General features: G+C 40.4%; 1 protein-coding gene across 2 annotated transcripts in view; it reads left to right on the plus strand.

Moving 5' to 3' along the window:
- The window catches only part of LOC111252133 (uncharacterized), a 58,598-nt gene that overhangs the window by 12,959 nt on the left and 24,431 nt on the right, over nucleotides 1-21,208 (plus strand). For both annotated transcript variants that reach the window (XM_022809613.2, XM_022809618.2), the window contains exons 3-7: nucleotides 2,800-2,867; nucleotides 4,254-4,480; nucleotides 5,355-5,437; nucleotides 11,698-11,939; nucleotides 14,683-14,844. In XM_022809613.2, the coding sequence (XP_022665348.1) occupies nucleotides 2,800-2,867; nucleotides 4,254-4,480; nucleotides 5,355-5,437; nucleotides 11,698-11,939; nucleotides 14,683-14,844 (782 nt within the window). The remainder of the gene's footprint in view (nucleotides 1-2,799; nucleotides 2,868-4,253; nucleotides 4,481-5,354; nucleotides 5,438-11,697; nucleotides 11,940-14,682; nucleotides 14,845-21,208) is intronic.

The raw sequence follows: 21,208 nt of genomic DNA on the forward strand, positions 1-21,208 counted from the left end.
GCTAACACGTAGGAACGGCACCATGTTATGCAGACGAACGGGTCGAGGGGACGGAAGTTCGGGTTACTGTATAACCACAGCATGAAATGAATACCAAAGCCCATCACATTCACTCATAAAGACGAAACCCTGCACAATGTTATCTTCATACAAATTGTTCCGTCACATCTTTCGACATATAAAGGCTTTCGTTTGTGGTAGAATATTTATGTAATATAAGCGGATTTTTTACCTAACGGTGTCACTCAAGCAGTTCTTTTTTAACACTACAATCTACTATAACCCTAGGCAATAAGCTGGGTCGGTGAGAAGTAATGCGATGACAATTAATTTTAATAGCTTTACTAATTAGCTAGCACTACAACGGTTTGCAGTGGTTCAATGAAAAAATTATGCTTGACTGGGAATACTTTCACACGTTAGTTGAAAAGTCTCAGTCGATGTGATCTAACTTGTATGCTTCAAGTTCTACGTCCGGTGTTGCCATTAAGCATAGTTCCATCAGACAGCTAGGTCCCAGCCATCACGAAACCTAGTTTGTATTACTCACTAAGCTAAGTGGTCTAGCTAGATAAACACAGTATATGATGTTGAAGGGCGGTATCAAATTTATTCTGTACAGTATCTACGTATATATATATATATATATATATATATATATATATATAGTTTGTAAGATATCTAAACACGCACTTTTTCGCTGTTGTTGTTTATAAAGCTCTGACTTATATACGATTTTAAAATACGAGATTACGACGTTGTTCTCTGCAGGTGTTATAGAAGTGTCATTCCTAACGGTCACGTTTGCATAATAAAAATACCATTCACCGGCATTACGGTTTGATTAGGGACCTAAACTACTAACCGGTTATTTTCATATAATTGGTTCTTTAATCCGCCGATAGTTTGATAACACTAAGCGTCACGCGATATCGGTAGGTGAAAACAGTGAAGCGTCGCTTAAATGAGCCATATAAAATATATTTCGGTCAAATTAAATTTGACACTGATAGCAAGTTCCAAAGATGCAAGTTCTTAAAACGGCTAAAAAGCTTGGGGTCTGATACATAAAGGCGCAACGAGTCTCAAAAAGACTAACTGTTGGACTTCCATTCAGATAAAGAACCAATTAGCCATTAACATTCTTTTTTCTAGCCGGCCGTTAATTTCTGCAAGGAATTTTGTTCGGGGTACTTAAATACAACCTCAGAAACACCTTCTTTGTTTGGATTTGGGTACGCCATTTTGTATGTATATATATATATATATATATATATATATATATGACAAAGCCGATATAGACTTCCCCTGTTTCTAAAACTCGCGTTTTTATGTCGAAGGATGATAATGCTGTTGCTGAAGGGTAGTTTTGTGTGTGCTACCACAACGATGGTCTATGAATGACACGATCGACCACAAGACTCCGTGTGTGGAAAGGTTAAATAGTACCTATTAAAAACCACATACGATGCGCAGAACGTCAAAGTCCTGAGGTCATCTGTTCCAACTTCGCGAAACGGCAGCTTCGAGGGAAACAGAAGCTTTAGCATAGCTTCTGGCAACATTTATATAATCTTTATTGCAAGCATCCTGACACCTTTATCCGCTGCTTTTCTGATGTAATGCTAATGAGAAGCCGGCCGTTAGAAGAGGAGAGTAAAGCACCTTGCAGCGAGTCGAGCGTCAGGTATTAACTTTGGTTCAGGCTCATCTTGATATCGTTGATGTTGATACTGTTGCTGGTGTCACGATCGCCTTATACTTCTATATCATCGGGGGAAGTTGAACGGGCTAGCGCCGTCTAGAATAGTTGCGAATATTCTCAGCAGTGGGAACGGTCTGAATGCCTCTAAAAGCCACTTTCCAGTGCGAGGTTTTGCCTATTGTGCTGCGGGCTGAAAAAGGAAAACTTTTAAGCATTGTATGGCTACTGACACTAACGCTTCTGGCAGAGCACAGCTGAACAGGAAGAAAAAGTAACGCCTCTATACGCAAGTATCGTGAAGGGAAAACATCGTAATAATAGCAGCCGACTGACTAAACAACATCTTAAGAAGTAGCCCCACGTTTTTTTAGAAGAAGCAAAACTATCTCTGAACAGAGACACGGGGAACTGGAAACTGATGCTAAAGATGGGAATGTAGGAAGAATTGTGTAGTCCCACGCGTCCGTACGAGACACAGAATGCTTTTGTGAAATTTTATGAGTCTTGTGAGCTCAAGTGTGAGGGATTGACGCTAATTCCAACTCATAAAGTGAACTTGCTTAATCTTTTATAAGACAAATGGTGGTAATGCCAAGGAATCGCGTACTTTGGCCTTCATATCTTGCCTGCTTTTGCACCTCACTCTTATGAGAATATGTGGACGATTTACTTTCGCATGGCCAACAGTTAGGCGGTTAACTTACTCCATCGTTTAAAACTAACTTTAGTTGGAGCTTGTAGCCAATTTCGAGAAGGCTTTGGAACTCCATATAGGTGAAAACGCTCGTGTCGTAAAAAAAAGTTAAATATACTCAAACTAAGATATTATAGGAGCTCGGATTACGCTGTAAAGGTGTGCATCAGAAGCCATTATTTTGAATCTATTATACTGAGAAGCTACATGTTTTTTTTTGGATCAACACGTACAGTTAAAATTATGAAAATACGTACTTTGACATTTGTTGATTATGGAGGTCAATTCTTTAGTACGATTTGTTACATGTATGCCTCCATTTTACGTACGAGATCAATATTATGCATCACGGTCAATAATTATATTGTCGTCGCTCACTTTATTTTTTCTTGCATTGCAGGTCCCCCAGTAAAAGTAGGCGTCAGCATGCAGATCGTCAGTATCAGCGCCGTCTCCGAAGTTCAAATGGTAATAGGGGGGAATGGGGGACGACCGTTTCATTTCAGCTTGTACGGAAACTGCAGGAACAAAACTCAGGGCCTGATAGTTTCTCTAATCTATTTATGTATTCGATCTAATAAACCCGCATTAACGAACTATCGCTCGATGGTCTTCTATAAAAAGTGAACGGGATGATATGATCGGAACAAAGGTAACCATCTCAGTTGAGGATCAGCGCAGGTAATCTAGCAAATATGAGAACCTTAGTATATACAGGCAACTAGGCTACGAGAAAGAGTACGCGAAGGTAACTGTGACGATGGAGAGCGAGGGGCAACGAGGTTTCCCTTACTGTGATGATGATATGTAGAGGTCAGATCGGTTGCTGAGGTAGGGGGTCTCGTGCACATGTTGCTGCTGCAGTTGGTCCTTCTTCTTCCTTTTCTGCTGCTGTTGCTCGTTTTTGAGAAACTGCGCATTCATGGAGCCGCTACGGCTGTGCCCTGAAGATAGCCTGAATAGCAGGTCTCTAACTGTAATAGAAATGCACAAAAAAGTACGTAGAAGAAGTAGATACATACACGTTAGAGGACTCTTATATATGCGAATGCCTCTCTTTTCGCTGCGACATCAAGCTTTATTTCAGCGAAATCATGTGTGGAGCCTTGTGTGGAGCCTGGGAAGACTGAAGATAAACGGGCGATGAAAGCGCTCAGACAAAGGTGGAAAAAGATGTTTTTTCGAATTATTTGATTGCTGTCTATTTTGATCCCTTCGGAAATCATAATCTGAGAGCAGCTCGTTTACAAACTGGATCAGCAACGTTTAATCTTGGCCAGGAGACTTTTATCGGATATCTAAAGTGGATAGACCTAGCCCTGACCATGAGTTCTTCTCGCTCCCTTCTTTTATAAAAATGGGACTGGAAGAAGCCAATGTTTGTAATACGTTTAGTGTGACCTATGCTATCTGCCTACATATGACCGCAACAAAAACTGTGAAGAAAAAAAGGGTCGGGTTAAAAGATGAAACCTGCGCCTATAAGCCTGCACAATATGAGTTACCTGTCGTGGGTCTGATTCAAGCCCAAATCAAGAAATAGATGATGACGCTAGCTTCATCCTGGCCGTTGCCCTACGCAGCAAGCGATATCTTGACAAACCCGACCATCTGTGGGCCTCGCTTGCGGTTTGAAGGAAATAGGGAAGTTTATACCCTAGAAAAAAGGATAAGCGCCCTCCAAGTCGTAGAGAACAGAACGAACGCTTGGTTATATTTTTCACTGCGTCAGTTAATTCCGGACTGGAAAAAATTCTCTGGAAACTTCTCAGTGACGCAAAGTGCTCAGTACGTAGAATATCGTTGACCGACGTGCATTGCCCGTAACCCGAAATCGACCTCCTTCCTTTTTAGGATTTCACGTCGGATTTCTACTTTCGTCAGTCATGGCGAGACGAACGGCTCTCGTTCCCGGAAACGAACGAGCTGAGTCAGATGACCGTAGGCGCAGAAGTCGCAGGCAAGATTTGGGTACCAGACACCTTTTTCGCCAATGAGAAAACGGCCTACTTTCATATTGCCACGACACCCAACACTTTCCTCCGTATCGGATCTGATGGAGATGTTTACAGAAGCATTAGGTAAGCAACAGTTGGAGAAACACCATTAGATAATATTATATTGCCACGGATTTACTTCAGCTGCATTAGTAGTGATTAACCAAATGTTCGTAGCTCTTTAATGACTTGTTCTCTACGCAAATCTTTATTACGCCATTCACGTATGGTATAAAGAGGTGTGAGTTTCAAGCAGGATACTCGCTATAAGCAGTACCTCAAAGTTATAGCTTTACAATGCCTGAAGTCACTTGAAGACATCCCGAAGACCTGCAAACATACTTTCTTTGTACCCTCAGATAATTCCGTGTGTCGGCCATTTTACTTAATGCCCTTAATCTCAGCTTGATACATTGGTTCATATATCAGACGAACGCCCAAAGACTTCTTTTGCTTTTTAGATACGCTACGATACCCGACACACTGTTATTATATTTTAAATAAATCGTCTTTCACTACGTTGTTTTAAATTTTCTTTAACGATCGCGGTGGATCACCTCGCGCAAAATATCTGTTTCACTTTAGCATCAAAAAGTCAAACTTGCCAGAGATGAAAGTTGGCAATCTTGAAATTTTAACTATCGATACATAATGGCTACTATTGCCCCCGTTACCCTTCGCTAGTAGACATCGTAACTGCCACGTCAATATATTTAGCTCACGGCGAACTTTATGCGTGGTGATGTGGCTCCATGTCTGTCCTTGTATGTGCTCGGATTGTACAGTACGTCCTATCTGATATCGTGCCATTTCCTAACGGGACTTGCCACCCCTCGTTGATTTACGGATTACGACGATCTGCATAATTCGTCTGCTTTGTTTTAGCTTAGGGTGATTAAAGCATTCATCTGGGCTAGCTAGTTAAGTCTGACATTTTTGCTTGATGATCTTATTTTAGGTTAACGGTAACGGCCAGCTGTCCCATGGATCTCCGATACTTTCCCATGGATCGACAAAGCTGTACCATCGAAATAGAAAGTTGTAAGTAGCTATTTGCTATAGACCAGCTTTAAGTATCGATATAATTTATACCCGCAGTTTAGGTCCACAGTAGGAAACTAACTGTCAAGAGATAGTTTTTTCGCTATAAGGGTTACTCTATTATAATCAGTAATTATATAATGCTACTGAAAGGTCGTTCAATTACGGTGATCAGTTTGATATCTTCGGGTCACTGCAAACATACGCGAACACTATATGTATATAATACATTATTGTCTTTGTTGTGCAATAATCTCAACGACGGAGTTGAAATCCCGATAATTAGGAAAACTGATTATCATTGATAAGCCAGATTATTTACCTTGCATTCATTATAGCTGAAAGATTTTAGAATACCCACTCGTTCGTCCTATTGATTTACTTCTAAAACTTACTTTGCTTATAAAACACCCCCTAATCGTTTTTATTATTATCTGTTCGATAATCATAACGATGCGCATGCTTTCCTCTGTAAAAGAGCACAAAGCGAAGGCGAGTGAAGCATACGGTTAGGACAGATCTCGACCTAAAAACTAACTAAATGGAGCAGTCAAGTTCGGTATTTCTAATAGGGACAACTTTTAAGTTTCGGGTCTCTTGGACAGACACGCAACTATGACAGATCAGCTAATGACTTATTTAGATCTATTGGTTCGCGCAGTTTTGATGTTACCTTGTTTGCGGGGATGCACTCTGACCCAGAGTTAATTGCAGTTCTTCCCAATACATTATACTCAAGGAAACTCTGATAATTACCAAACAGCCCCATAAGCGGCGTGGGAAGTCGACGCACTAATCAGGTTTTGTCTATCGAATCCGAAATATCTATCGGGTATTTCAGGAAAATCATTATCTGCGTAGATACCTCTCTGCAAAATTTGCATTGAATCGTGGTAGATGCAATGAATACCAGAGTAACTGACAAAAGAATTCGGGCTCAGAGATTTTCACTTCCATCCATCTGTTAAGGGCTAATAATGCTTCTAGAGCAACAGCACCCAAGATAAGCATATAAAGATATGTTTCTCACTATTCGACGTTTTCGACGTCTTCGTACTTCTGCATATGTCTTCAAAATGGTCGAAAGTTAGCATGATACCCTCGCCATCGATATTTCGGCGGTACTGAATGTTGCTAACTCTCTATCTTTGCAAAGATCGCATCTTGTTATACATTGTTCCCGAAATGTAAAAAAATCTCGTATGAGCATACGGAATCCGGTCTCGTAATAGCTAAATTGAAGGAAATAGTCTGTATTATATGAAATTAAGTTGAGAGCAAGAGCTATACATGGCGGGCGTGCACACGGTTTCGGGAACGCGGCATCATTGCGTGCTTTCTTTTGATTAATGTTCAGAGTATGTGCTACATAAGCTTATTTTTTATGTTCAACACACTTCCTTATGTGTAAATAAGCTCGTTCTTCAATTAAACTTAACATTTCGTACACATCGTACGCTCCTATATTCATGAGCTTCCACTGTACCTGACGGGCGTTCATTACCAAACGAAAGTAGCAAACATTGTTTTGTAACTCTTAACTCTAGTTAGGCAGCAAATGCAACCGCCATCAGACGTTGCTAGATGGCACACTCGAAAAACCCATCGCGATCTCTTACCCTTTGCTGTTACTATAAACAGCTGACATTTGATGAAACGCATCCGAAATCGAATAATAAACGCAATGACAGCCTCTGTTGGGTCACGGAAAACGCTTTGCCCTTCTTGATATAAAGACGCCTTTAGGTCTTATATAATGTTGCGTTTATTTGGGAGTAGCTGGCTTGACTGGAAAAGCTAGATCATGTCAAGCCGGTCTATTTTTGGGGACCGCAGCGCCGCGTGCAATGGACTGTTTTATCCACTCTCGGATACGTTATTGCTTCGGCAGCATTTTGAGATAACGATCCGTCTCTCTTATGGACAGACGTACGTTGAGTTTATTGTATGCTAAAGGAATGGGGTAGCGCAAATAGACCCAGAGACCTTTATGATGGGCGTCGCAATTAGTGTCAGGTAGAAGCAGCTTTATTGTACCAGCCTCCACAAGATTTCGCGGTTTGCTATTCAGTATACATATTACCATATCATGAGATCCTGTAAGTCCATCTGATGATGTAAGACTTGGGTTCCAAGTTCCATTTTGCCCTCGTGTAACGTATCTAGACTCACTAGTGGACTGATTACGCGCCTTATCTTTATATATTATGACAAGTATGCATCGTATTAAGATTACTTAATACATGAAGAATTGAGTGAACGTAAAAATGACGGCTATTTCTGAATAATCTATTTTTGTAGCACACACATACAGGCGGGCTTAGTACTATGAATACACAAAATGCTTACACAATCGTCCTTATTTCTAACCAAGGATTGATAAAGAAGGCCCACTTGTACCCGAAACTCGTGCTGGACGTTTTGGCCTGTATCCATAGTCGTTAGAAGTAAATGAACTCAATCAATTGGTGCCTTCGTACTGATCGGAAAAGTGATGCGGGGGGTGGGGGGTGTCAATACGTGCAGGTTTCATAGTTATTTTTATAAGAATGAGGTTGATCGCAAGTCTTGGTGTTACTTTTACGAACCGCTGTTTCAAAACTTATTGGTAGTTCTTAGTAGGCGACTAGTCGCATATGGGGTAGTCCTATCTAAAGTGTTTGTGGCTAATAGTAGAAATGTCTCTATTTGGTAGTTCTCTCAAACTACCCTCAGTTACGAGGTTCCTAGTTCACCACTATTACTACCGGAGCCTCGAACCGATAGCAGTACGAAAAAAGAAAAGTTCATAAAACAGAGATACTCTCATTGCGGTATGCAGTAGTCCTCGAAACGATTTAATTTTGTTATAAGTCGTGCATAACGGAAAAGCAAATTGTGTCCGCTTAGTTCAACACTTCATGAGCTTCATATCACCCAAATTATCAAATGATTAAAGGAGGCTTAGACACAAATTACCGATTAACCCAATTTAATAAAAAAAAAAAAATACTCAAGTCCTCTGTACGATTCTTTTTCCTCAGTTAAGTACGGACATATTCTGTCTCAACTTGACCAGAGAATCCAAAATGTCGAACCATTGTTAAACTACACTGCAAAAGTACATAGAATTTTGCACTGTATTGTTGGCCATCTACGATTATAAGCTAGTTGAATATTTTCAGATAGTGATGCATTTAATAGAGAAAGAGAGCGCGAGAGACTTCACTTTATGCTAAAAATGAACCCTTAGTGATTAGGCGTCTGCTCTTTGAAGAGGGGAGCATCAGTGGAGTCTGTTGAAGGCGGCAAAAGTGAAATAGCAGTTCAGTACGAGTGTAAGCATTATAAGAACAAAAAAGAAACAATAGCGCCGTCGCAAAGATTACAAATGAGGCAACTACACCTCAAACGCCAAAGAGGAGCTACCTTAATCGGGGACGTTTTTGAGCGAAACACTGTATGGACAATGCGCTCGCTATGGAATCCTTTGGATCACGGGTTATGAAATTGTAACACAAACAAAAAAAGATCGGGAATTGAATCGGCAACAGATCCCTTCGCAATGACACGTTCTAGAGATGATTTGCGTAACTATTATCACCAAAAAAAGAAAAGTTGTTTTAATCAGTCTGTGCAGAAGGAGGATCATAAGCGAATCGCTTCGACACAGGGGAGAGCAACGTTAACGGTACAGTCCACTTCGATTGCTTTCAAAAACGCGAGTCCCTCAAACAAGCCGTCGATAACAAGATTAGGTATGATAATGCAATACACAACTGATAAGAGTCTGCCAGAGCGCAACAGTAAACGGCAGTACATCTGACTCACGAATATCGTAATTCTTTTCTTATATATGGATTAATTCAGTTTTTCTATCTCGCTAAGCAATTCCAGAGAACCTAGTAGATGTCAATTAAGCATCTTACATTACGATCTGGGATACATAAAAGGCTTTCTATGAACTAGAGTGATTTCAGGACAGTCTACATACATACATACATACATACAGGGTCCTGCAAAATTCCTTTTGGCTTTTGTAATATCCACCACCAAATAGGCCATAACTAAGGCCGATTTAAGTATATTTTGAATGTGGTAGCAAAATTTTTATTCTGCTCCTACGGTATGACGCAGTTAGAAGATGTATGTTCAGGGCACAGGTGCACAACTTAACAGTCATTCTACTATAAAAGCTACACCTTGCGCTGAACGATGCGGAAGCTCCACCTGAGCTGAACCGGGTACTTTGACACTGTTGCTGCTAATAATTATAGCTAAATAACAAAAACAGATGTATATAAAAACATCATATGCAAGTTTTTCGCAAGCAGAAAGAGCCTGGTTCTCCGCCTAAACTACTTGAAATATTGCATCTAAGTATTTTAAAGTCCGCTTTGTGCAACGCTATACCAATATAGACATATAGTATGAAAACCATACCTGAAGATGAATTAATACCATTGATTATAGATTTTTTTCCAATGATACGATTGTTTCTCTACAAGGTTAAGATAAAATTTTGCGCAATTTCTGTTCTGGATTCTGGTCGCGCAGGTTTTTTGTAACCATAGGCTTGGGGGATTTTATTGGGGCAGGAATAGGGTTTGTGATCAGGGTTACTTAATGATAGTCCTAAATTAAACCTAAATTGGCTTCGCTTGAATTCGCAGAATCCGTAACGTCCTTATAGTACGCTTATTAAAGCTGATCTAATAAATAAATGTACTGAACTCTACGCACGATGCTTTCGTAGGCCATGGCCTTAGGCAAAGTCACCTTAAGATTCATGTTTGATTGGATTTTATATTCCAACATCGATCGTACGTCATCTGCTCTCTGATAAACAGTACTTATCACTTAATAGGGCTGATGTACAAATACATACTTTTCTATTGTAGGCATACTATACATGGCAGCTGTATTATTCTATATTGGTCGGTTTATTAGGAAACCGCTCGTCCTTTTCGATAAAAGATCTTGAAAAAAAAACTTATCTTAAATAATGATTAAACTAGATGATTATTGAATTGCTATGGATGTGAGGAAAATTTGAGTCAAGAAAGTTTCCTATTATTTATGTTTCTTTTACGCACTTACTTAAGGAAAATTTACTCGGTTCTATACTACCTTCGGACCGCACCCGGCGTTCTACGATCATCGCCGGAAGATTATCCGTTCGTATATTTCCGCTGTGTTATAAGACTACAGCAAGAAAGTAATGTTCTTGGAAAACAAACATAGGATGCTAACGGATTGACAGATATTCTATAAACCAGCAGTCAAAATCTTAAGCATTTTCTCCTTGGCTGTTTGTGTATTGGTGTACTTTCGTGTACTGGCCGTTGTTTATGGGTTTATTTTCTGAATAACATGCATTTTTGGGCTTTATATACTTGCATTAAGTACAGCTCAAAAACAACGTAGTATCTTATGATCTGATATCGTCTGTTCCAAGCAGCGCCACTAGAAGGCTTAGTGGAACGACTGGAACTTCTATACTATGTGAGTCATATGTTGGTGCCAAATATTGAATTTCCTCTTGCTAGACGCTCTTTCTACAACGTTTAGGCTTCTGCAAGGCTCAAGCTTATGACCGTCATAAGAACGTAAGCTGCAAGCGGTTGCAATCAAACACACGGAAATAAATCCTTTTCTGACTTATTTCGAAATAATAGATGGCTCTTATATTGCTTGTTCACCTGAAAGCCGCTTACTGCTATAGAAAAATTTCCTTTATTAGATAGCGAGATGGGGTAACAATGCGAAAAGAAATTAAGCATTCAATAATAGTTTGTTTAGCACTACTATAAGCTTTCTTTAATGATGATTTGCTGCAAAAAGACGCTTTAAGAACATTCAAATAATTAAGCTTTATTTACAGCTAAATAGATATTTTTCAACACTTTCAAAAAAATCCTGTGGGCAAATTCTGGGCTTAATTATATTGAGTCTATATGTTTAAGCAAGTTCCTAATATATTACAATATATCGCTGGTTTCATTGATGAGTCAAAATGCCATTTCGTATTCAATCTTGTAGACGTAATGAATTGGTTTTCATTACTGGAACATACTTCAAAAACTCAACTTAATGGTTGTAACTTGCAGAACCTAATAATAAGTAGCAGACCAAAATCTGTTGTGTTAACTAAAATGATTAATTAACAATAGGGAAAATTTAATAGTGAGCGCAATACGTAATCGAGTAACGATAAATACGCTTAAGTTAAGCCTACTAACAACAGTACTGCCCTCTATTGCTTTTTACGCTTACTACAGTTGGATATACAATGAGTGATATTCGGTATTCGTGGCGCGACGGTGAGAAAAGCGTGGGCATCTCAGAGGAAGTACAATTGCCCCAGTTCAAAATTCAGGGCCATGTACAGAAAGCTTCTGAGATCTCTCTGTCGACAGGCAACTACTCACGGCTCATCTGTGAGATTCGCTTCGTCCGTTCAATGGGTTATTACCTCATTCAAATCTACGTTCCAGCTGGACTCATCGTTGTAATTTCATGGGTATGTATCATTTAGCTGTTCAACATATTTCCGGATACATCTCTTGTATTTCACACCGGCCTTTTACTTATAGGTGTTTTTAACCGGTTCAACTCGTTTAGTCCTTTGTGTTGCCGCGGTCGGCACGTGGAGAAGCTTCATAAGAAGTGAATATAGCACGGTGAATAGTCCTCGACGCATTACTGGGATACACGCCGTTCTGTCAGCAGTGCGAGACGACGGTGCTTTGTAGTGACATGCTGACGGCGGTCTACAGCAAATCAAAAATAGGCCCATGTTACTATCCGCATTTGATCTTACTGAAAAACCTATGGTGGCATAGCCGCAATTCGTATAACACGCACTGATTTCTTTTTTGTGGTTACACCTTCTGGAAAATAGTGTGTAGTTTTCCTCATTGGGCACCACTTAGGGTATTCATACCGGCTGAAAATTCAACTGTGCTCGCTATGAGGACATCTTCTGGCCCAAAGGCCACCAAACGGTGGTTCCTACAATATATTATACATGCATACAATAAATACCTTTTGAATATATCTAAGCCACATAGTAGTGTCCAAAAAAGATTCGGAAGCCAGAAAGTTATTAGGCATCTCAGGCCAATGATATGTTAAGGACCTGAGAATTTTTGCTCCATTCTTTAGAGGATTCTGAATGCTACATTCGTATGGTCTACCGACCTCAGAAGCACTTTGCCTACTTTTGCTGGTATAAGATTCCAGTTTGAGCTCTTTGTCAATAGTCTGAACGTTTGCAAACCCAGCGACGTAACGTTTCGCCTCAAGAGCGAGTACCAAAATACCAGAATTCGCAAAAATGCATGTGTAGGTAATTGTGGTGCCCTAGTTTTTTCTTGTCATGTATTTTCCGTCATATTGGTTTTTGTATATAATACTCAACTGCCGTCCTTTCTCCAACAGGCCTCAGTAGCGTCTTCTAGCTTCTAAATCCTATCAAGGAAAGAACTCGATATTAAATCGGAGGGACCTTGAAGCAGAATATATTACAATATCTATCGCTTTTCTCACTGCTTGGGTTCTTTATTGTAGAGTTTGAGAATGCCTGCGCTCGAACTCGAACCTAAGCCGGGCTAGCTGATTATGGGTCCGACCACTGGAAGCACATTCTTATAAGGAGGGGAACTTCTGGTAGATGAAGGGCACATTTCGTTTGCATCGGAGCGTGCTAGACTCTACGACAGCTACTAGAGCGTATTTCTTTCTATTAAACAGGACGGTGTATTCTGCTTCTTTAGCAGTTATATAACAATTTGCATTGCCGTGTGTAGTTTCTTTCGGGAAATCAAGAAAATCTACTATCTGGACTAAGATTTATTTATTTATTTATTGGCATTTAGTTATTGGCTACTAGCAGCTCTGCGCTCGTATTACGAAAGTAAACCTTGTGCCTCTCCCATGATTTGCGTATACTAACAATCGTAGTTAGGGACAAATAAATACATCTCTCAAAGCGTTGCACGTCTATGAATTAAAACGATTTGTTTAATGGTGTAGCGAGGGCAAAATCTCTGAATACGTGAGATTATCTAAGGGCGAAATTTTCGATTCGAAAATAACAATAATTACAGTATGGCTTAAAATATTTGAGACTAGAAATCAAATCTATGTACTTGTAGGTTGCTGCTTATAATGAGTGCGGACAGAGCGGCGATGGACCTATAGTGCCGTATGATGTTTGCCTATCCTTTGAGACATGTAAAGCTTCAATTTACGTGGTGCTTGTATTTCACGGGTCTTCATCTGGCAGGTTTATACATGTACCACGTTAATTAGGCAACTTCGGCTGAATACCAACAGACTGATTGAGTGTTATCCGTAACATGTCACTCAGCAGCTGCGATAGGGAAAAATTGGAGCTCAATTGAAGTTTACTCTAGACCAACCTAGCCATCCACCCGTGTTGGTACTCTTTGAACGAAAAAACCGTTGATGCTCGATGAATGACTGACTGTTCTTTTTTACTTTTACATTTATGTCCCATTTCCAGTTCAGTTACAAATCGATCCCTTTCCTCATATCTCGCCTCTTCGCCTCGATAGTCTTTCTAAGCCTCTGCGTTCTGAAATCCATCGCCGTTCAATATATGAAAATATCTTTGTTAGCGGATGTCCAATTGTACCGACGCCGCTGCCGCTGACGCTGGCGCTGCTGCTGCTGCTGTTCGGCTATTTTCATTCTGAGCGCTTTTTCGTCGGCTCGTGGCGGGAATAATTCCGAAATGTGCTCCCTCGGTGCTTAGACAAGATCAGAGCGACTCGGTAACAGTTCTACCTCTTTCCAGAGGTTTTGGCCTCTTCTCTGAGCTGTTTGCTTACCTGGCCGGTATCCACAGGACAAGCAGTAGCATGGAAAGTTCAACGGCCTTCCACTCTTGACGCATAGTACCAGGATGGATCACTATATCGTGATTAAATCAATTAAGCCTACGTTGTTACAGGTATTATGTATATGTATATATCGAAAAAATAAAGTGAGGAAAGCGGAAGCGTGTTGGAGTACAGCCGCTCGCGAAGCAAGGAAAGCCCGGAATATCGATAGGTAGAGTGATAAAGTTGATTGTGTATGCTGGGTGTCTATCTTCGAATGGCACAAACGGTGCCACAAATAGCGGCCGCTCAGTCAGTATTAACAACATGATGTTCGCGATTACAACGATAGGTAATTTTATGCACGAAATCAATAGCAGTTTGTATCACTAGAACAGTTTTCGCTATTGATTTCAGGTATCATTTTGGTTGCACCGAAATGCAACTCCAGCTCGTGTAGCGCTCGGTGTAATGACAGTCCTCACGATGACCACTCTTATGTCAAGCACGAACTCACAGCTGCCTAAAATCTCTTACGTCAAATCTATCGACGTCTACCTGGGAACCTGCTTTGTCATGGTTAGTTAATTGATTTTAAATTTAGGCAAAAACTCGCTTGACACGCTAGATGAGTCCGAATTATTAGATCTATGGCCGATTAGTTTCGAAATAGAAGTCCATAACGCTATCGCATTGGGCACATTTGAGCGTGTGCTATTTACCCATTGACACGCACGCATAATGGTTACAATGTATGTTTGGCTGTTTTTTGTCAAATAAAGCACATTTTAAATAAATTATATTACTACACTTTGGTTGGCTCGGCAATTGACTTTTAGCTACGAAATCTTTCACCTTAGAACGATTTCATGGATGAAACATTGAATACCTTAGAGCAATTTGCGATAGCGTTTAACGTAAAACTGCACCCCAATGCTTTTAGCCATAATTTAAAGACCGAAAACAAAAATCAACAGTATATGTTATGCAGACTCGTTGCTCTAATAAGACGCTCTTCTCTACTTTTCACTGTCGGCACTCGAAAGACCTTAACGAAACTCATCATAATGATAATAAACAATGAGTACGCTGTCGCTACGGCTCAATGCTAGCAGAAGGTCTATGCTGTTTTGTTGATCTACGTAATCATCTAGGGTACATTAGATTGACCCTGGATACTTTGCCTTACCGGCCTTTCGATTCTCCGCTTGTTTCGCTGTGAAACCTTACATAAAATTTTGCTTTGTTTTGTCACGTTTATGGACATGTTACGCCTGTATTAGGCCTTACCTAAAAACCGTCAAGTTTCGATTTTAGGCGAAACAACAAAGTTCAACGAAAATATCTGCTAAGTTTCGGAATACGTATAAATTCAGCGATGTGGCTACACTTCGTCTAAAAAAAATAGTCATCAGGCAACAATTTTCACATCAGTAATGTATCGCTGAAGGCCTCTCGTTGGCGCATCATTTGCCGGCCCCAGACACGTGCGGAATAGAAAAGAAAGGAAGGAGTTCAAAGAAAAAGCTTGTAAATCTTTTGCCTGTAGATAGTGTCCTGAGCAGGCGAGTCTGGGGGCACAGTGTAGGGCGGAAGTCGCTTGAAAGTGAGAACGGAGAAAAAATCGAAGTAAAAACACGCTTGCAGCTGATCTGTGTTCCAATGTCTGGTGAGCCTTCAAGGTTTCAATACTTCAGGGATTAGTTTAGGATACGCAAGACGCATTACCGAGGCAAGGACCGGAAAGCTGAAGCCTTCCTTTTACCAAGCATGTCGCACTTCCTGTGCATAAAAGCTGGTGGCCATTTTTCGAATATAATCAATTTCTCACTGGACATCTGCCTTCCGGGCCCTAAAAATATCTCATGCATGCATAACAATATACGTACTCTCAAGTTGGCCTCGTTGACTAGGCATTGAGAGTGCTACTCTTCTGACGGAAATCCGTGCCTGCTCAACCTTCGCTAGCCTTTCCGAATGGTTTCTGTTGAGGCAGAATTTAATTCGCGTATCTTGCGTGCTCTTTTTTTCGCGAGCGGGGTGGGGCGAAGTAGAAGAAGAACAAGAAGCGCCATGCAAAGGTCGCATACAAGGGAGGGCAACGCAGTTATTCTTTGAGGTCGATATGTGTTCTTGTATGAGACGTCTGTCGTATTTGTAGTTCGTCTGCTGTCCGCTTTTACTTAAAATGCTCGGATAGGAGCTATTCTTTCTCACTGCTGTGAATTTTGCGGCATCGTCGTCATCTTCGTCGTGATTACGTGGGGCTACCGCCGCAGGATACAAATGCCAACGTCAAAAAAACTATTTTGTTTTCCCAATTTAACTTGGCCCCGTTTCATCATTGGAGACCTCGTACGTGCACAGCGAAAACCCAACAGGGGGTTTAGAATGATGGAAAGTTTGAACCGATTTAAAATAGCACTGAAATTTTTCATAAGGTTTACTGATCCCTATACATAAGAACTCCTTCTTTGTTATCTTCCTCCCTTGTTTCTACCCACAAGGGGGGCGGCGGCTTACTTAAAAGCAGCCAATTTATCACCCCCCCCCCCCCCCACTTCCCATTCGTTTCACGTAACAGGATTCTTTAAGCTCCATTTACTCTTTGCTCAATTTTACTTTTCTGTCCCTCTTAAATTCACATTTATCTTGCTGTTTGTTTCTGAAGAGTCCTTTGAAAAACGTAATTGGAACATCATACGGACGGTTTGAAATTTCGAAGTTCCTTCTTAGCCAGATCTTACCAACGCTTAAGCAAGAAGCAACTCAATAATCAAATGAGCAAGATAGGCTCTCCGAGTTCGCTAATTTTAACTAACGCTAATTTAATTGTCTAATCTTAACTTAAGGTACTTGAAAAAAGCACTCAACTTTTTAGAAACTCTAACTACAAATATTGCATTTGCTTCGGTGCTTCAAGGTCTTATATAAGCGGTATCCTTACACAGTTCACCTCATTGTTTTGCCTATGATCAGAAATGCACGCTGTACACAAAGTATTTAATGTTATTTGTATTACGCAAAAGATGGTAGTATATCTTACCATCCTCCGGCATCCATTTGTATCCTCTCGCCTATTACTGGACCTATATAACGATCACTGATCGAACCAAAACGCAGTTACTTTTCACGGTTACAATTACTCTTTTAGCTCCGCGTAAAGGAAGGGAATCGATATTTTCATGCTGCCAAAATGTTGTCTGACATTTCGGTATATAGGGTCAAGCAAAAGTCGCATGGCAGTCTGAAACTACTCATTCATATATATATATATATATATACTAACTAATAACAGGTATGTGTGTGTGTATAATATGTTAATGTCCCTAATATATATACGCTATGGACATCCTCCCTGCAGAGAAAAAAACCTTTCATAGATCAAGTTCTTATAACTTATAAAATTTATGTTTCAAAAGGTACATAATTGCTTCAGTTCAATCATGTGTCACCTTTTGAAGCGTCTACTGTCTTGTGTATTCAGCGCTCTTTAAATAGCTATTTTCAAGCCATGTGGTGTCAAAACTTCATCCGACTTTCTCAGTAGCGGTTAGGAATACTAGAAAACTGGGTCGGCGAAAAATATCCTGATCGTTTTTTTCAGAATGAAAGCAAAACTGTTTTTCTGTTGATAAAAATGAAGGTACATATTTGCCTAAAAAAGTCACGTTTATAATAATACACGCCTTAAAATCACAGATTAAACTACTGAAAGATATTTTATATTCCACTCAAATATGTAACTGTAGGAGCATTTCAGGTTCACGCATGCATCACGATATTAGGCATACGGCGTAACATTTGACACTTCTTTTCCAAGAAACTATTTCCTAGAAGAACGGTTCCACAGATGGAATCATAGATACGTAGGGAGAACAGTCGAATCCTTTACTTACAGGATAGAGCATCTTTACTTGAAGAACCTTCTCTGCTCATTCAGGTTGTGAAAAAGAATCTGCACGACTTTTATATGCTACGTAGTTAACTGGCATTCTACATATCATTTTAAACTCTACTGCCTAATACGAGTGACGGGTTCAAGAATAGAACTCAATTGTGGCATCGTCTCCCTGGTTTTGCCTCATGAAGGCCACAACCATCCAAAATGACTTATTACAGTATACAGGGTGAAGTGAAGGGGGGGGGGGGTCGTGGAAATACGCCTCTGTCATTAAACGGTCTATTCACGCCTTTCTAACGATGTCTTTTCGTACTTTTCCTCCGAGGAAATCCAACAAATAGAATGTCCTAAAGAAGGACAAAAGAGATATTAGACCTAGGACACATAATGTGCAATGGGGTTTGACTTCCTGAGTACCTTCAGTTATTTGCGACAGGACTTGATACTGCCCTTTATCGAGATGAATAATATATCAATCAGATCGCTACGAATCGTCGCCTCCCGAAAAAACAACAGAATAAAAAATATATGTGGAAGTTTTAGAAGAAGTTGGGATATCATTAATGCCAAACACAGATCTCTAACAGTTATGTGAGGTTATGACAAATACTACAGCTATTTCATCTCTATCTATTTGTTTTTATAAACCTAGTTTACAGACTTATTTTTTATTGGATGTCGACACAGTCCTGGATAGTTCTGCGCCTGGGTACTTTTTTTTATTGTAAATTTCCAAGCTTTGTAATTTGCGGTCTGACAACAAAGATGACTACGTTCGTACCGTTAAAATGTTTGGTGTGACTCCGTTAAACTGTGCCAAATTATCGTCGCAGGACAGCGTAGTTCTGTTGAATTATTAGCAAGGTTATTATTGTTGAGAATTTTTTTATGCATGGCAATTTTTAAAAATATGCCTTTTTGTACTGTAGTCGAGCACAGCTTTATAATAAAAAAGAAATATTACATTTCAAGATGACATTCTTACCGCAAGCACAATGACGTCTCTTTTGTTATTTATAACCGCACTTCCAATGTTCTATTCGGTGACTTCACGTAGTTACTTCACCGAATTTTGCTTTATATTGAAGCTGGGCACATTATATATTATCTCGTTTTTTAAGGTATGAAAAATTTGTTGACGCATTGTATGACGTATTCAGATGTCCCCGGGTGATTCGTTGTAAGGTCTGAGTAAAAGTGTCATTAAACTCAAGGGCACTCAGTCCTCTTTGTTACTGAAGGTGCCGTAGGGCAAATAGAGACTACCCTCTGACTGATATTCTTCAAGGGCATTTTTGCAAAACCCAAGACTTATCGTATTTGTTCGAAACCTGGGTGGAGGCAAGGTATCGCCTACGTCTGCTTTGCCTCAGGGACCACGTAATGCCTTTCGACTCGTCGTCGTCGTCGTCGTCGTCTGCCACACTCTAGTTCCTGTTTCTTTCGTATGATGTTGCGAAGGGAAGCCGAGCCAGTGACGCATAACTTTCCTGACTTCGCCAAGCTTTCTCCAACTGCTTGGGCCATCATACATTATGAGTTCCTGTAATGGGCCAAAATTTGCCGCCTCGCATTTAATTCTGTGCGGTGAAGAATAATATGCTGATATATACGCAGAAAACACACATCCGTGTTTTGCCTATTTTCGTCATATCTATCTAAAATTAGTCGTGATTCGTCTAGAGTCACGTGACGCATGAGTTCTTCGTATAACCAGTTGTGTAATAGTGCTCGAAATCAGGTTGAGTGTCCATACCTCTGGTCGACCTCGAGGTGCATCCCGCATCCATTTTTCCTGCCACTATAGTCTTACGTGTTGTTGCGAAGTCAAGCTTCTTTCCAGAGTAGCGCGCGGCTCTTTCCTTGCTCAGTAGGCCCAACAGCAGCATTTTGGCAAGCATTATGATAACTTCCGCGAAGGCTGTTCGATACGTTTGGGCTATTCTCACTGCTAGCGCTGTTTGTGCGGAAAGTGAAGTCCGTCTGTTTCTCTCGTGGTCGAGGACCACGTTAACCTAGACAAGGGCAGCGTATATTAGAGCAGATTTAGCTACTCTGATTAATAAGCGTTTCTAAATTTCCGATAGCCTTTCTACCCTGGGCCTTGGCCTCGCAAGATGCAACCCTGCTTATTTTGCATGTGCAGTTTTCGGAGTCTCGTGCTGAAGCTCACTCCTAAATACTTAAGTGTCTTCTCAATGTTGGCGAGTTTCTCGCTCAATCAGAGGTTCATTCTTTAGCATTCGTTTTTCCGCTTAATCGATCAGCGTTACTTTTCTCTGGTGTAACGCTTTTCGATCCAGACCTTTGGGTTGATACAACTCCATCCTGCAAGACGTCCTTTTTTAAATGGTGCCCACCAAAGCGAAGTCATCGACGTATGATACACATTTGGCTCGCTTTAATAGGCCCGGCACAAGGACATCATCGTGCATGAAACCCAATAGAGTGAAGCCCTGTACAGATTCCTGGGGTACATTTGCCGAGATGTCCCGCCTTCCGTCGCTGATGTTCTACACCCCATTTGTGAGGTATGAAGAGATCCTTTTCCCCAACCATCCTCGTCACTACGTCGCAGGGGGCGAAACTGAAAGCGTTTTTTACGTCTAGAAAATCAGGAGTATGTTCTCCCTCATCGTTTGCGTTTACTGTTTCTCTTGTTGCGCTTTTGTCTAAAATTCTATTGATAGCTACAAAAAAAAAGTTCGTAAAAATAATATTGGGTTTTCAACAAGGTTTGCTTTCTTCAATTTCCGTATCAAGCCTAGCAATGACTTCATTTTCCATAACTGTTGTTGTATTTTTCAGAGGGCACATTGGGTGATAAACTGATGGGCCTGGCTTTTTTCAAGGTTTGCTTACGACAGTCGACACACATTTTTCCATGTGTTGGGAAACCGGCCGTCTATGAAAAGTTGATGTATGATGTCTCTAATGAATACAGGCCACGTCTTTATTAACACCTTCATGGTTTCAGGTGGATACCGTCTGAGTCCGGTGCATTGCTTTAAGCCACCCGTAGTTTCACTGTTTTATTCC

Source organism: Varroa destructor, unplaced genomic scaffold, assembly GCF_002443255.2.
Source record: "Varroa destructor unplaced genomic scaffold, Vdes_3.0 BEIS01000005.1, whole genome shotgun sequence".
NCBI classification, from domain to species: Eukaryota; Metazoa; Arthropoda; class Arachnida; order Mesostigmata; family Varroidae; genus Varroa; species Varroa destructor.